At 52.7% G+C, this 15436-nt stretch overlaps 1 protein-coding gene across 3 annotated transcripts in view; it reads right to left on the reverse strand.

The window, feature by feature from the left end:
• Positions 1–15436, reverse strand: part of ATRNL1 (attractin like 1) — a 767569-nt gene that overhangs the window by 519905 nt on the left and 232228 nt on the right. For all 3 annotated transcript variants that reach the window (XR_013214392.1, XM_077257919.1, XM_077257920.1), the window contains exons 14-16: positions 13013–13145; positions 12568–12749; positions 6616–6829 (exon numbers count right to left, since the gene is read on the reverse strand). Coding sequence is in view for 2 of the 3 variants with exons in the window: in XM_077257919.1 (XP_077114034.1) it covers positions 6616–6829; positions 12568–12749; positions 13013–13145 (529 nt within the window). In the remaining variant the exon portion in view is untranslated. The remainder of the gene's footprint in view (positions 1–6615; positions 6830–12567; positions 12750–13012; positions 13146–15436) is intronic.

Raw genomic sequence — 15436 nt, forward strand, 5'->3', positions numbered from 1 at the left:
ATGATCAGAGCAGACCTCCTCATTGACTTCGGCAGAGTGCCCGAGGAAAGACACTCATTGAATACCTCAGTCAAGAGGGGAACCAAAACGTCCTTAAAGGTCTTATAGAATTCAGATGTTAAGCCATCTGGACCAGGCGATTTTTTGGGAGCAAGCCCTTCAATCGCCAACTGAACTTCCTCTTCCCTGATCATTTCTGTCAAAACGTCAAGAGAGGGGTCTACCCCTGGTTCGGGGACAGCTTCTGCCAGGAAAGCCGACATCTCATCCCAATCAAGATCCCTCTTCCCCAAGAGGTGCGAGTAGAAGGATCTGACAACCTCCAGGATCCCTGATCTGGATCGCCTCAGGGACCCCGTAGTGTCGACCAGTCCTGTAACCACTTTACTATTCACTGACATCTTGCAGTTTCTGTAAGGGTCGGGTGAGCGGTACTTCCCGTAATCCCTCTCAAAAACCAAAGATGCGTGTCTATCGTACTGACACCTCATAAGCAAAGATTTCACTCTGGAGATCTCCTCGCGGCTACCTCCAGTTGAGACAAGATGCTCGAGTTTCCTCCTCAGACCCTGATACAGGCGGTACCTGCTCAGACTCCTGAGGCTCGAGAGCTGGCGGAAGAATCTCGCCACCCTTTCCTTGAACATCTCCCACCACTCTGACCTACTACTACAAAGATCCAGTAAGGGTACCTGGCTCTGAAGAAAATCCTCAAAGGACTGTCTTATCTCCGCTTCTTCCAAGAGAGACGAATTGAGCCTCCAAAAGCCTCTTCCCATCCGGAGGGTCTCTGTAACATTCAGAGAAAACAAAATTAAACAGTGGTCGGAGAACTCCACCTCAACAACAGACACTGCTGAAGAGACAGCTTCCTCCTTTAAATAAAACCTATCTATTCTGGACCTACAGTTACCTCTATGATAGGTGAACCCCTCGTGGCCTGGGGTGTGCCGAATGTGGACATCCACCAGGCGAGCCTCACTAGCTATACTATTAAGGGCGACGCTATCATAAGTCAGCTTGTCTCTGGAACCTCCTCTATCTCGGGGCCTCGTGACAGCATTGAAGTCCCCTCCAAAGACAACCTGCCGACTTGTAAAAAGGTAGGGCTTGATCCTCATAAAGAGACACTTCCGGTCCCACTTAGATTGGGGACCATAGATGTTAATGAGCCGGAGCTCTTGTCCCTTCATGAGGACATCTAAGATCAGGCACCTCCCCATTTCTAACTCAATAACCCGTCGGCATTCGACCGGTGCGGTAAAAAGGACCGCCACTCCGCTATACGGCTCGGCCGCAAGAGACCAATAGGAGGGCCCGAGTCTCCACTCCCTCTTAGCTTTAAACACATCTGCCATGTTTGGCAGCCTGGTCTCTTGCAAAAAGAAAATGTCAGCTTCAACCCAGCTGAGAAAATCAAAGGCCGCAAATCTAGCTGTATTTGACTTTATGCTGGCGACATTAATGGACGCCAGCGTCAACGGAGTGGGTTCCGCCATCATTGGTGATTGAGTTAGATGGCTTTCTTTTTCCCACTCCCCTTATCCTCTGCCTCAGAGGAGGAATCCTTCCCCCTCTTTAATGACATGGAGGTATCCATTTCCACGCGTTTTTTATTTTTTTCGTCCTCGTCTCCGGACTCTGGGCCAGTCCCTCCCTCCAAGGATCTTATGTTCCCAGAAGGAGGAGACTCGGCGCCCCCTGTGAGCCCCGCCGAAGCCAGAACCTCACCCTCAGCTTCCTCCTCAGAGGAAGAGATGTTTTCAAGGGCTTGGAACCGGTTAGAAAGACCAACCAGAGGGGAGTCGGTTTTTTCTTCCTTAGGTACCTTGGTCAGAGTGAGAGAAGATTTTTTATCTCCCTTCTTTCTCTTCTTTTTGGTGCCGAGCTTACGCTTGTCCTCTAGCCACTGCCTATTATCCTCATCCATACTTTCATAATGGGAGGACTCTGAGGCAGTGGCACTCTCCTCCCTGTGGATCCTCCTGACCTCCTCATCCAACTCATCATCCCTTGGGGCCTCAGCAGCAAGACTGGCATCCAGGACAGGGGCCGCCCCAGTAGCCCGAGGCTCACCCAGCTCCCTATCCTGTCTGCGCTTGTCTAGACGCCTTAGCTGGGCAGGCGTCTTTTTATTGCTTTTCTTCCTTGGCCCCTCAGCTCCCTCACCCTTGCTAGTCCCTTCCCCAGCAGAATCAGCCTCACGGCTTTCTCCCACCGGGGTCACGACTGCGTTAGCGAAGGAGCGAGGACAACGGCTGAATGGGTGACCTAACTCACCACACAGGTGGCACCTAATCTCCACACAAGATGCAGCAAGATGGCCGACATCCCCACACAATGCACACTTCTGCACAGTGCAGTTTGCGCTGAAGTGTGTGGGGTCGCCGCACTTGTGACAGAGCTTCGGTTGCCCCTGGTAGAAGACCAGGATACGATCCCTACCCAGGAAGGCAGATGATGGTATGTGGGCAACCGTACCACCTGAACGCTTAAGTTTTACCATAAACGTCCAGGCCCCTGACCAGATACCAAACTCGTCACGGTTTTTCTTTGGCATCTCCACTACCTCTCCATACCGGCCAAGCCACGTCATGATGTCATAACAAGAAAGCGACTCGTTACATGTCATCACGGTCACTTTCTTGACTTGATTTTGGCGAGACACCGCCTGAACGGCAAAGTCTCGCCAGCCGGGCTCATTTTTTGCCAACTCATAGTTCGACCAGAAAAGTTCAAGCCCCTCCGGCCGAACAAAGCTGACATCAAACTCAGGTGTGGAATAGGGATGTATCAAGGCGTAGATGTCAATCGCCTTGAAGCCCATCCTCAGCAGGAGCTCCACAACCTTCGACCTTGGAGGACACGCATCACTGCCCCTCCACCGAAGACGGACCACATTCCTACGCACACTACCCGGCCCGACTGTTGGGAGGGACCACACTGTATCCCCCCCTCTTTGCTCTCGGAAGGCCCCGAGGCCATGCCTCTCTATCCAGAAGGATAGATCAACCTCTCGACCCTCTACCATTAGTGATCTCTCTCCCTTCTTTAGAGCCTCCAGGAGACGCCGTTGCAACATGCCGTCCCCAGAGCCCAGAGACGAGGAGGACGCCCTATTTCCCCCGGAGGTGACAGCGGCAAAACTCCTGACAGGTGCTGCCACCACCGGGGGGGCAACCGGACCAGTGACCACATCCACACCAACAGCATCACCATTACCCACCTCCATAACCCCCTCACCCTCTACCAAACCAGCAACCACACCACTAGACAAAGAGTTTTCCTCATCCATACCCACCACCACATTCACTCCTGCTGGACCAGTGACAACAGGGGGTGACATTTTGGCCTCCGCATCATCAGGCACAAGGGGCTGAGTCTCCTCCACAGAACTGGAGGTGACCTCACCCCTGGTTTTATGTGTGCCCTCCGCATCATCAGTTGATATTTTCCGCTGCTTCATGGTTGCTACCAGGCGCCGCTGATCTTTCGCTGTTGTGAGGCACCGCTGATCCTTAGCATCAGGATCTTGTTGACCTGCGGCGCCAACACAGAAGAGGACTTTGGTGGGAGGACCGGAACGCCCAGCCCCGGTAACCCCCTCACACTGCCGCCGCTTCTCAACTAAGTGATCAGCGGCAACAGCATTCAGGGGCACCGAGGCTACCGGAGCTGCCCCTGACACCGGGCTGCTCCCCCCTCCCACTGGGGAGCGCACCACAGTATCGTGGCCTGATTTTTCGCCCGCCGCCGGGCCGCCCTCACTGTCCAGCCTCTCGGCTGATGCACCTGCTGCTACGTCCCCGCTACTACAAGCAGAAACGGAGCTCTGCGCCTCACTACATTGCTTTGTAGTCTCCCCGCGCCTTTGCACCGGATCCACAGCAGAACCCGGGCTGGGCTGGGCAACGGGGCTTATACAGCGAGCTGACCCTGCAGCCGACTCAGGGGGTACAGGGAGGGGGGCATATACATAGCTTACCGCTTCCTGCAGCTTAGGTTTGATCTTCTTCACCTTTTTTTTCCGGCCCCCAGGTGCCTCCTCTGGCAAATCATCACCAAGATGGAAGTTCTGAAGGCACACTGGGGACTCCAGGAGCTTGATCTCTGCCATTAGCGCCCCTCCCTGGCCGATGTCACTGTCCTCCCCAGAGCCAGCAGAACTGCGACGAGATGTCATTGTCGCCTGTCCAGCAGGGAGCTCGCTGCACGTGGCCTGTGAGTGACTAAGCAGGCTGCCAGGTGGGGCTTTCTGCTGGTCATCCTCCTCCTCCTCATCATCATCATCCACCTGGCACTCAGGCTGCAGCCCCATCTGCCTTTGCTCTCTGTTATCAGCCATTTCTCTGAATCGATCTTCATTAATAAGTTTTTCCTTAAATGGTCCACTTTTTTCTCTGATGAGAGCTTTTCTGACTTCAAGCTCATTGATGTCATCCTTCAGCCTCCTTACCTCCGCCTGGAGCTGATTCTTCCTCGGTTTGGAGGAACCTGCAGCTTTGTTGCTTGTGCAGCGCAGCTCCTCTCGGAGCCTCGTGATGGTCTTGCTTGCGTCTTCATACTCACGGAGGTGGCTCATGACCCGGGAGGCATAGGTGGACACAGACTCCCGGGGGCTCTGCAGCGCCCAACCCTCTTCAGTGAGGTCGGCTTCACCTCCGTGAGCACTCAGCTTTCCTCCAGAAGGACCGCCATCTTGCACACTAGCAGGCTTCTCCTCCATGGAAGCCTTGCGGCTTCTCTGGGTCTCTGCAGACCTGGGGGGAGTAGGAGCCACATTGCTGCGACTCCTGGTGGAGCGTCTCACCCCCGAATCCTCTGATGTGCAGGCTGGTTGCTGGTTCCTTCTGCCCCCCGCCAGCCTGGTCCGGGAAGCAGAAGCCTGGGACTTGGCCCCCTCATTCATCCCAGGAAACCCACTCCCTCCCTGGGTAAGAGAGAGAGCAGGTCCCCGGGTGGAGAGGTGGTGGTTCTCAGGAGCTCAGGAGCACACTGCAGGTTCAGCAGCGACCGCACCCACAATCAGCACAGTGAGTAGCAGCTGAGCAGAGCTGCACCCACTATCCTGCTGGAGCAGTCACTGTGTACATACATTACTGATCCTGAGTTACATCCTGTATTATACCCCAGAGCTGCACTCACTATTCTGCTGGTGCAGTCACTGTGTACATACATTACATTACTGATCCTGAGTTACATCCTGTATTATACTCCAGAGCTGCACTCACTATTCTGCTGGTGCAGTCACTGTGCACATACATTACATTACTGATCCTGAGTTACATCCTGTATTATACTCCAGAGCTGTACTTACTATTCTGCTGGTGCAGTCACTGTGTACATACATTACATTACTGATCCTGAGTTACCTCCTGTATTATACTCCAGAGCTGCACTCACTATTCTGCTGGTGCAGTCACTGTGTACATACATTACTGATCCTGAGTTACATCCTGTATTATACTCCAGAGCTGCACTCACTATTCTGCTGGTGCAGTCACTGTGTACATACATTACATTACTGATCCTGAGTTACATTCTGTATTATACCCCAGAGCTGCACTCACTATTCTGCTGGTACAGTCACTGTGTACATACATTACATTACTGATCCTGAGTTACATCCTGTATTATACTCCAGAGCTGCATTCACTATTCTGCTGGTGCAGTCACTGTGTACATACATTACATTACTGATCCTGAGTTACCTCCTGTATTATACTCCAGAGCTGCACTCACTATTCTGCTGGTGCAGTCACTGTGTACATACATTACATTACTGATCCTGAGTTACATCCTGTATTATACCCCAGAGCTGCACTCACTATTCTGCTGGTGCAGTCACTGTGTACATACATTACATTACTGATCCTGAGTTACATCCTGTATTATACTCCAGAGCTGCACTCACTATTCTGCTGGTGCAGTCACTGTGTACATACATTACATTACTGATCCTGAGTTACATCCTGTATTATACCCCAGAGCTGCACTCACTATTCTGCTGGCGCAGTCACTGTGTACATACATTACATTACTGATCCTGAGTTACATCCTGTATTATACTCCAGAGCTGCACTCACTATTCTGCTGGTGCAGTCACTGTGTACATACATTACATTACTGATCCTGAGTTACATCCTGTATTATACCCCAGAGCTGCACTCACTATTCTGCTGGTGCAGTCACTGTGTACATACATTACATTACTGATCCTGAGTTACATCCTGTATTATACCCCAGAGCTGCACTCACTATTCTGCTGGTGCAGTCACTGTGTACATACATTACATTACTGATCCTGAGTTACATCCTGTATTATACTCCAGAGCTGCACTCACTATTCTGCTGGTGCAGTCACTGTGTACATACATTACATTACTGATCCTGAGTTACATCCTGTATTATACCCCAGAGCTGCACTCACTATTCTGCTGGTGCAGTCACTGTGTACATACATTACATTACTGATCCTGAGTTACATCCTGTATTATACTCCAGAGCTGCACTCACTATTCTGCTGGTGCAGTCACTGTACAAACACATTATACTTTCAGGTTGGCTCCATACATGTATATTACTGACACTCAACAATGGACGGATGTCACCCACCTACTGGCTTCTCGCACACCAGGCCGTCCGTCATGGCAGTACATGGATTTGCCTTCAGTCCTGCCACCTCTGCCCTCTCTAGGTAGGCACAAAATCCAGAGTCGCTGGGCTCTCCGGGAAGCCACTGCAAGGTGGTGTTAGTGAACGGGCACATGTCCTCCCAGCCCCAATACGAAACATTGATCTTTCGCAACCCAACCCACGGGGAGAGCTTCTGTCAATGAGAGGAGAAAGGTAATTAGAAAACAATAAAGAGACAAGAACGACATCACCGCTCCCCAGATATCAGTTATATTATACAGCAGTGACATCACCGCTCTCCAGATATCAGTTATATTATACAGCAGTGACATCACCGCTCCCCAGATATCAGTTATATTATACAGCAGTGACATCACCGCTCCCCAGATATCAGTTATATTATACAGCAGTGACATCACCGCTCCCCAGATATCAGTTATATTATACAGCGGTGACATCACCGCTCCCCAGATATCAGTTATATTATACAGCGGTGACATCACCGCTCCCCAGATATCAGTTATATTATACAGCGGTGACATCACCGCTCCCCAGATATCAGTTATATTATACAGCAGTGACATCACCGCTCCCCAGATATCAGTTATATTATACAGCGGTGACATCACCGCTCTCCAGATATCAGTTATATTATACAGCGGTGACATCACCGCTCTCCAGATCTCAGTTATATTATACGGCGGTGACATCACCGCTCCCCAGATATCAGTTATATTATACAGCGGTGACATCACCGCTCTCCAGATATCAGTTATATTATACAGCAGTGACATCACCGCTCCCCAGATATCAGTTATATTATACAGCAGTGACATCACCGCTCCCCAGATATCAGTTATATTATACAGCGGTGACATCACCGCTCCCCAGATATCAGTTATATTATACAGCGGTGACATCACCGCTCCCCAGATATCAGTTATATTATACAGCAGTGACATCACCGCTCCCCAGATATCAGTTATATTATACAGCAGTGACATCACCGCTCTCCAGATATCAGTTATATTATACAGCGGTGACATCACCGCTCCCCAGATATCAGTTATATTATACAGCAGTGACATCACCGCTCCCCAGATATCAGTTATATTATACAGCAGTGACATCACCGCTCCCCAGATATCAGTTATATTATACAGCAGTGACATCACCGCTCCCCAGATATCAGTTATATTATACAGCAGTGACATCACCGCCCTCCAGATATCAGTTATATTATACAGCAGTGACATCACCGCTCCCCAGATATCAGTTATATTATACAGCAGTGACATCACCGCTCCCCAGATATCAGTTATATTATACAGCAGTGACATCACCGCTCCCCAGATATCAGTTATATTATACAGCGGTGACATCACCGCTCCCCAGATATCAGTTATATTATACAGCGGTGACATCACCGCTCCCCAGATATCAGTTATATTATACAGCGGTGACATCACCGCTCCCCAGATATCAGTTATATTATACAGCGGTGACATCACCGCTCCCCAGATATCAGTTATATTATACAGCGGTGACATCACCGCTCCCCAGATATCAGTTATATTATACAGCGGTGACATCACCGCTCCCCAGATATCAGTTATATTATACAGCAGTGACATCACCGCTCCCCAGATATCAGTTATATTATACAGCAGTGACATCACCGCTCGGTGCGATACATCATACATATAATGTCCAGCTCTGTACGCCCCGTTGTTGATGCTGCAGCTAATCAGCCGCTCTTCACTTCCTGCTGAGAATCATTTTATCCGGAGAACATTCCATGGTTCCGTGGTTCCGCCGTCTGACATCCCTCGTGGCGCGCGTCGCTGCAGCAGTTCCCCGCCGTGCTTCTTCTCATTAGACTCCGTCTATTATTAATGTGATAATTTCATTTCTAAATTCTTAATAAACCTTAAATTCAGTGGTGAAATGCGCGGACCCCGGACGTCTCACAAAGCGAATCACAGAAATTACCGTCAGAGCGGTGCGAGGCGTCGGGAGCAATTAAAGGGACGGTGTCACCAGAAATCAGGCAGTATGCCCCCTCTGTAGTCACTAAGTGGCCCCTGAGCGTCTGGTGACCGCGGGGCCCAACTCACGTTGTGCATCATGATTTTTTCTGTTTATTGCAATTTTGCTTCTGTAATCAATTTTTTTATTTTGATTATATACAAAAATAGGAAAACTGAGTAAATCCACGTTTTCCAGGTCTCGTGTGGCCGCCATATTCCTGCTGACCTTGTAGAAATGATCCGTGATGGCGGCGACTAGCAGGGAGTAATGGTCTGTCCATGAGCGTAACATTGTGGGAAAGCTGGGTGACTGCACACTGCACACCCAGCTTTCCCAGGCTCCTGGGTGGCAAACCTCCTACATTTACCGCACAGGATAGCAGAATATTTCCATCATTTTCAGAACATTGCCGCTGCTGGCGCTTCTGCTTCCTGACATCTCGGCGCTGCGTCATCATCCAGACGGACGGTTCAGCCGCTGCCGCCAGATGAAGGCGATTTCGGGAATGATGATCGGTGTTGTTCTCGGCGTGAGGCTGCGGGTAATGATGTCCATTTACTGCGGCGGTAAAATGCGAGTTACGACTTTCATTGTCCGCTGCCCCCGAACTGACAGCTGCTCTTCATTCAGATGTAAAGATCAGGTGGACAGACGCGGCCCGTCAATCATTTATTGGGACACAACGAGCCTTATTAATGGAGGTCAGAGCGCCAGGGGCACCACGCCCGTCCGCTGGGCGCAGAACAAGGAGACGTAAACCTCCACGGTGACCCGGGAAAGATCCTCGGCTTCTCCACACACCTCTGAGGGGTCGGATGGCAAGGACTCACATTATTATTAAGCTTCAATTTCTCGCCATTTCCAGATCCAGTCATGGCCGAAAGTGCTAGTATTTCTCCCAGAAAGTTACTGCCATTACACGCTTTGTGTAGAGGAAAAAGACAAATTGGACATAATTTCACACAAAACCCCCAAAATGGGTCTGACAAAATTGTTGGCACCTTCCCAAAATTGTGGGTAAACAACTTTGTTTCAAGCATGTGATGCTCATTCACATTCACCTGTGGCAAGTAACAGGTATGGGCAAAATGACAAAATGAAAATCCCATCTGAAAGCAGATAAAAATTGGAGAAGCTAACTCAATAATTGCATTGTGTGTGCGACATTACGTCTGGAGAACCGAACGAGGAGAAGACAACAGTCTGAGGACTTTAGAACCAAAATTATTAACAATCTCAAGGTTACAAGTCCATCTCCAGAGATCTTGATGTTCCTTTGTCCATGTTCCCATGGCACTGCAGCTTATCTCCTTGGACATGGACAGCAGAGAAAATTAATTGAAGGTCGCAACGCAGGATAATACGGATGGAGGATAAGCGCCCCAGTCAAGGTCCTAAGAAATCCAAGCTGTCCTGCAGGCTCAGGTGTATCAAAGTCAGCGTCCACATGTGAATGAAATGAGGCGCTATGGTAGGAGACCCCAGAGGACCCCACTGCTGACACTGACATAAAAAGCTAGACTGCAGTTTGCCACAATATATATGAGTGAGCCAAAATCCTTCTGGGAAAACGTCTTGTGGACAGAGGAGACCGACTTAGAGCTTTTTGGTAAAGCACATCATTCTACTGTTTATGGGAAACAGAATGATGCCTACAAAAAAAAAAAAAACACCGTACCTACAGTCAGATATGGTGGAGGGTCAGATGTTTTGTGTTTGGGTTGATGTCTCTGGCACTGGGGGCCTTGACTGTGTGCTAGACATCATGAAATCTGAAGATTACCAATGGATTTTGGGTGGCAATGTAGTGCCCAATGTCATAAAGCTGGGTTTGCCTTCTAGGTCATGGGTCCTCCATCAGGACAGTGACCCCATAATACAAGTTCTGAAGCGGCAGCAATGAGTCTGGATCTAAATCCCATTGATCCCCTGTGGAGAGATCTTACAATCGCTATCGGGAGAAGACGCCTTCACATATAAGACCGAGAGAAGAGTCGTCCAAGATGCCGGCTGAGAGGAGTAAGAAGCTTGTGGGTGGTTATGGGAAGCGATTGATCAGAGTTATTTATTCCTACGGGTGCAACCAAATATTAAGTTGAGGGTGCCAACAATTGTGTCCGGACCATTTGCAGGGTTTTGTGTGAAATTTTGGCCAATTTGCCTTTTTTTTCTCAGCTTTATTTATGTTGTTCCAATATACACAAAGGGGATGAACCTGTGTATAACAAAACAAGGGGAATTTTCTGGAATAATTTCAGGGGTGTCAACACTTTCCGCCATAACTGTATATATTTGCTGTCAGTGAATAGAAACATAGGAGCCTGGAGGAGTGAGGACAGAGGAGCCTGGAGGAGTGAGGACAGAGGAGCCTGGAGGAGTGAGGACAGAGGAGCCTGGAGGAGTGAGGACAGAGGAGCCTGGAGGAGTGAGGACAGAGGAGCCTGGAGGAGTGAGGACAGAGGAGCCTGGAGGAGTGAGCACAGAGGAGCCTGGAGGAGTGAGGACAGAGGAGCCTGGAGGAGTGAGGACAGAGGAGCCTGGAGGAGTGAGGACAGAGGAGCCTGGAGGAGTGAGGACAGAGGAGCCTGGAGGAGTGAGGACAGAGGAGCCTGGAGGAGTGAGGACAGAGGAGCCTGGAGGAGTGAGGACAGAGGAGCCTGGAGGAGTGAGGACAGAGGAGCCTGGAGGAGTGAGGACAGAGGAGCCTGGAGGAGTGAGGACAGAGGAGCCTGGAGGAGTGAGGACAGAGGAGCCTGGAGGAGTGAGGACAGAGGAGCCTGGAGGAGGAGGACAGAGGAGCCTGGAGGAGTGAGGACAGAGGAGCCTGGAGGAGTGAGGACAGAGGAGCCTGGAGGAGTGAGGACAGAGGAGCCTGGAGGAGTGAGGACAGAGGCGCCTGGAGGAGTGAGGACAGAGGAGTCTGGAGGAGGAGGACAGAGGAGTCTGGAGGAGTGAGGACAGAGGAGCCTGGAGGAGTGAGGACAGAGGAGCCTGGAGGAGTGAGGACAGAGGAGCCTGGAGGAGTGAGGACAGAGGAGCCTGGAGGAGTGAGCACAGAGGAGCCTGGAGGAGTGAGGACAGAGGAGCCTGGAGGAGTGAGGACAGAGGAGCCTGGAGGAGTGAGGACAGAGGAGCCTGGAGGAGTGAGCACAGAGGAGCCTGGAGGAGTGAGGACAGAGGAGCCTGGAGGAGGAGGACAGAGGAGCCTGGAGGAGTGAGGACAGAGGAGCCTGGAGGAGTGAGGACAGAGGAGCCTGGAGGAGTGAGGACAGAGGAGCCTGGAGGAGTGAGGACAGAGGAGCCTGGAGGAGTGAGGACAGAGGAGCCTGGAGGAGTGAGGACAGAGGAGCCTGGAGGAGTGAGGACAGAGGAGCCTGGAGGAGTGAGGACAGAGGAGCCTGGAGGAGTGAGGACAGAGGAGCCTGGAGGAGTGAGGACAGAGGCGCCTGGAGGAGTGAGGACAGAGGAGTCTGGAGGAGGAGGACAGAGGAGTCTGGAGGAGTGAGGACAGAGGAGCCTGGAGGAGTGAGGACAGAGGAGCCTGGAGGAGTGAGGACAGAGGAGCCTGGAGGAGTGAGGACAGAGGAGCCTGGAGGAGTGAGGACAGAGGAGCCTGGAGGAGTGAGCACAGAGGAGCCTGGAGGAGTGAGGACAGAGGAGCCTGGAGGAGTGAGGACAGAGGAGCCTGGAGGAGTGAGGACAGAGGAGCCTGGAGGAGTGAGGACAGAGGAGCCTGGAGGAGTGAGGACAGAGGAGCCTGGAGGAGGAGGATGAGGACAGAGTAGCCTGGAGAAGGAGGATAGAGGAGCCTGGAGGACAGAGGAGCCAGGAGGAGGAGGGCAGATGAGTCTGGAGGAGGACGACAGTGGAGCCTGGAGGATGACGATAGAGGAGCCTCACCTGTACTGTGTATTTTTGCATCTCGTCCAGTACAAAGTCCACCTCTTTTGGGGTGGTGAGGGAGGCGAGGCTGCCGCTTAGATTGTGGCAGTACACCCTGGCATTGTCGTAGCTGTCGCGGCTGGAGTTGATGCGCAGACAGGCGTCCCCCACGTGGTTCCATCCTTCTCCACAGAGATGAGCTGTGACAAGAGAACAGAGTCAGCGCCTCCTGCTCAGTGTAAGGGGCACACACTGTGTCACACATTGGGGTCACACATGGCACACACAGGGTCACACATGGCACACACAGGGTCACACGTGGCACACACAGGGTCACACGTGGCACACACAGGGTCACACGTGGCACACACAGGGTCACACGTGGCACACACAGGGTCACACGTGGCACACAAGGGGTCACACACGGCACACACAAGGGGTCACACGTGGCGCGGGCACTCACCGGGCAGAGCCTGGCATTCCTGCTGCCGCTGGTCCCACTGGCAGTTCAGGTTGAGGGAGCAGCTTTTGCAGCTCGTCAGCTTATGGCAGATCTGCTCGTTTCTTACATAACATTTCACATAATTCTTCACAGACTGGAAAAAGAGCAATCAGAGAAACAACCAGTGAGAAGACGGCTGATAACTGCGAGCGATGCTGAATATATACTACCAGGGTCGGTATACAGCAGCAATGCTATTATAGATAGGATATCCGCTCCTGGGGTGCATGCATCAAGGGGCGCCGCTAATCATCTAGCACAGGGGTCCACAACCTGCAGCTCTACAAATATAGAACCACAAGACCCAGCATGCCAGGGTCCTGGGGAGCAGCAGAGTGCAGACCACTGGCCCAGGTGACCAGTCTGTACACCAGCGGGATGCACGACCGTCTAATGTTGATGGTGTCCCTGAGCAGACCCTCTCCAGGAGCACACCAGACCACTGAGCAGACCCTCTCCAGGAGCATACCAGACCCCTGAGCAGACCCTCTCCAGAAGCACACCAGACCCCTGAGCAGACCCTCTCCAGGACCACACCAGACCCCTGAGCAGACCCTCTCCAGGAGCACACCAGACCCCTGAGCAGACCCTCTCCAGGACCACACCAGACCCCTGAGCAGACCCTCTCCAGGACCACACCAGACCCCTGAGCAGACCCTCTCCAGGAGCACACCAGACCCCTGAGCAGACCCTCTCCAGGACCACACCAGACCCCTGAGCAGACCCTCTCCAGGACCACACCAAACCCCTGAGCAGACCCTCTCCAGGAGCACACCAGACCCCTGAGCAGACCCTCTCCAGGACCACACCAGACTCCTGAGCTGACCCTCTCCAGGACCACACCAGATCCCTGAGCAGACCCTCTCCAGGAGCACACCAGACCCCTGAGCAGACCCTCTCCAGGAGCACACCAGACCCCTGATCAGACCCTCTCCAGGACCACACCAGACCCCTGAGCAGACCCTCTCCAGGACCACACCAGACCCCTGAGCAGACCCTCTCCAGGAGCACACCAGACCCCTGAGCTGACCCTCTCCAGGAGCACACCAGACCACTGAGCAGACCCTCTCCAGGAGCACACCAGACCCGTGAGCAGACCCTCTCCAGGAGCACACCAGACCCCTGAGCAGACCCTCTCCAGGAGCACACCAGACCCCTGAGCAGACCCTCTCCAAAACCACACCAGACCCTTGAGCAGACCCTCTCTAGGAGCACACCAGACCCCTGAGCAGACCCTCTCCAGGAGCACACCAGACCCCTGAGCAGACCCTCTCCAGGAGCACACCAGACCCCTGAGCAGACCCTCTCCAGGAGCACACCAGACCCCTGAGCAGACCCGCTCCAGGACCACACCAGACCCCTGAGCAGACCCTCTCCAGGAGCACACCAGACCCCTGAGCAGACCCTCTCCAGGAGCACACCAGACCCCTGAGCAGACCCTCTCCAGGAGCATACCAGACCCCTGAGCAGACCCTCTCCAGGAGCACACCAAACCCCTGAGCAGACCCTCTCCAGGAGCACACCAGACCCCTGAGCAGACCCTCTCCAGGAGCACACCAGACCACTGAGCAGACCCTCTCCAGGAGCACACCAGACCCCTGAGCAGACCCTCTCCAGGAGCACACCAGACCCCTGAGCAGACCCTCTCCAGGACCACACCAGACCCATGAGCAGACCCTCTCCAGGAGCACACCAGATCCCTGAGCAGACCCTCTCCAGGAGCACACCAGACCCCTGAGCAGACCCTCTCCAGGAGCACACCAGACCCCTGAGCAGACCCTCTCCAGGAGCACACCAGACCCTTGAGCAGACCCTCTCCAGGAGCATACCAGACCCCTGAGCAGACCCTCTCCAGGAGCACACCAGACCCCTGAGCAGACCATTAGATAACAGACCTTTAGTCTCAGCTTACCCTCCCCTGACCCTCACCAGACCAATGAATACAGAACACTGAGCAGACCCTCCCCTAAACCTTGGAGCAGACCCTCAGCACCCTACCCAGATCTCAAAGCAGACCCTCACAAGATCCCGAAGCAGACCCACCCCAGTCCCTCAGCAGACTCTCACAATTCACCCACAAGCAGACCCTCACCAGACCATCAGTAGACCTTCACCAAAACCTCAGCAGACCCCTGAGCACACCCTCACCAGACCCTCACAAGACCCTTCAGAGAACTCTCTCCAGACCCCTGAGCAGACCTTCCCCAGACCCTCACAAGGTCCCCGAGCAGACCCTCACCATAACATTAGTAGACGTTCTCCAGCCCCTTGCCAGACTCCCGAGCACCCCCTTAGCAGACCTTTCAGCAGACCCTCATAAGAACCTTCAGAGAACTCTCTCCAGACCCCTGAACAGACCTTCCCCAGACCCTCAGCAGACCCTTA

The sequence above is a fragment of the Ranitomeya variabilis genome, chromosome 4 (assembly GCF_051348905.1).
Source record: "Ranitomeya variabilis isolate aRanVar5 chromosome 4, aRanVar5.hap1, whole genome shotgun sequence".
Lineage (NCBI taxonomy): Eukaryota > Metazoa > Chordata > Amphibia > Anura > Dendrobatidae > Ranitomeya > Ranitomeya variabilis.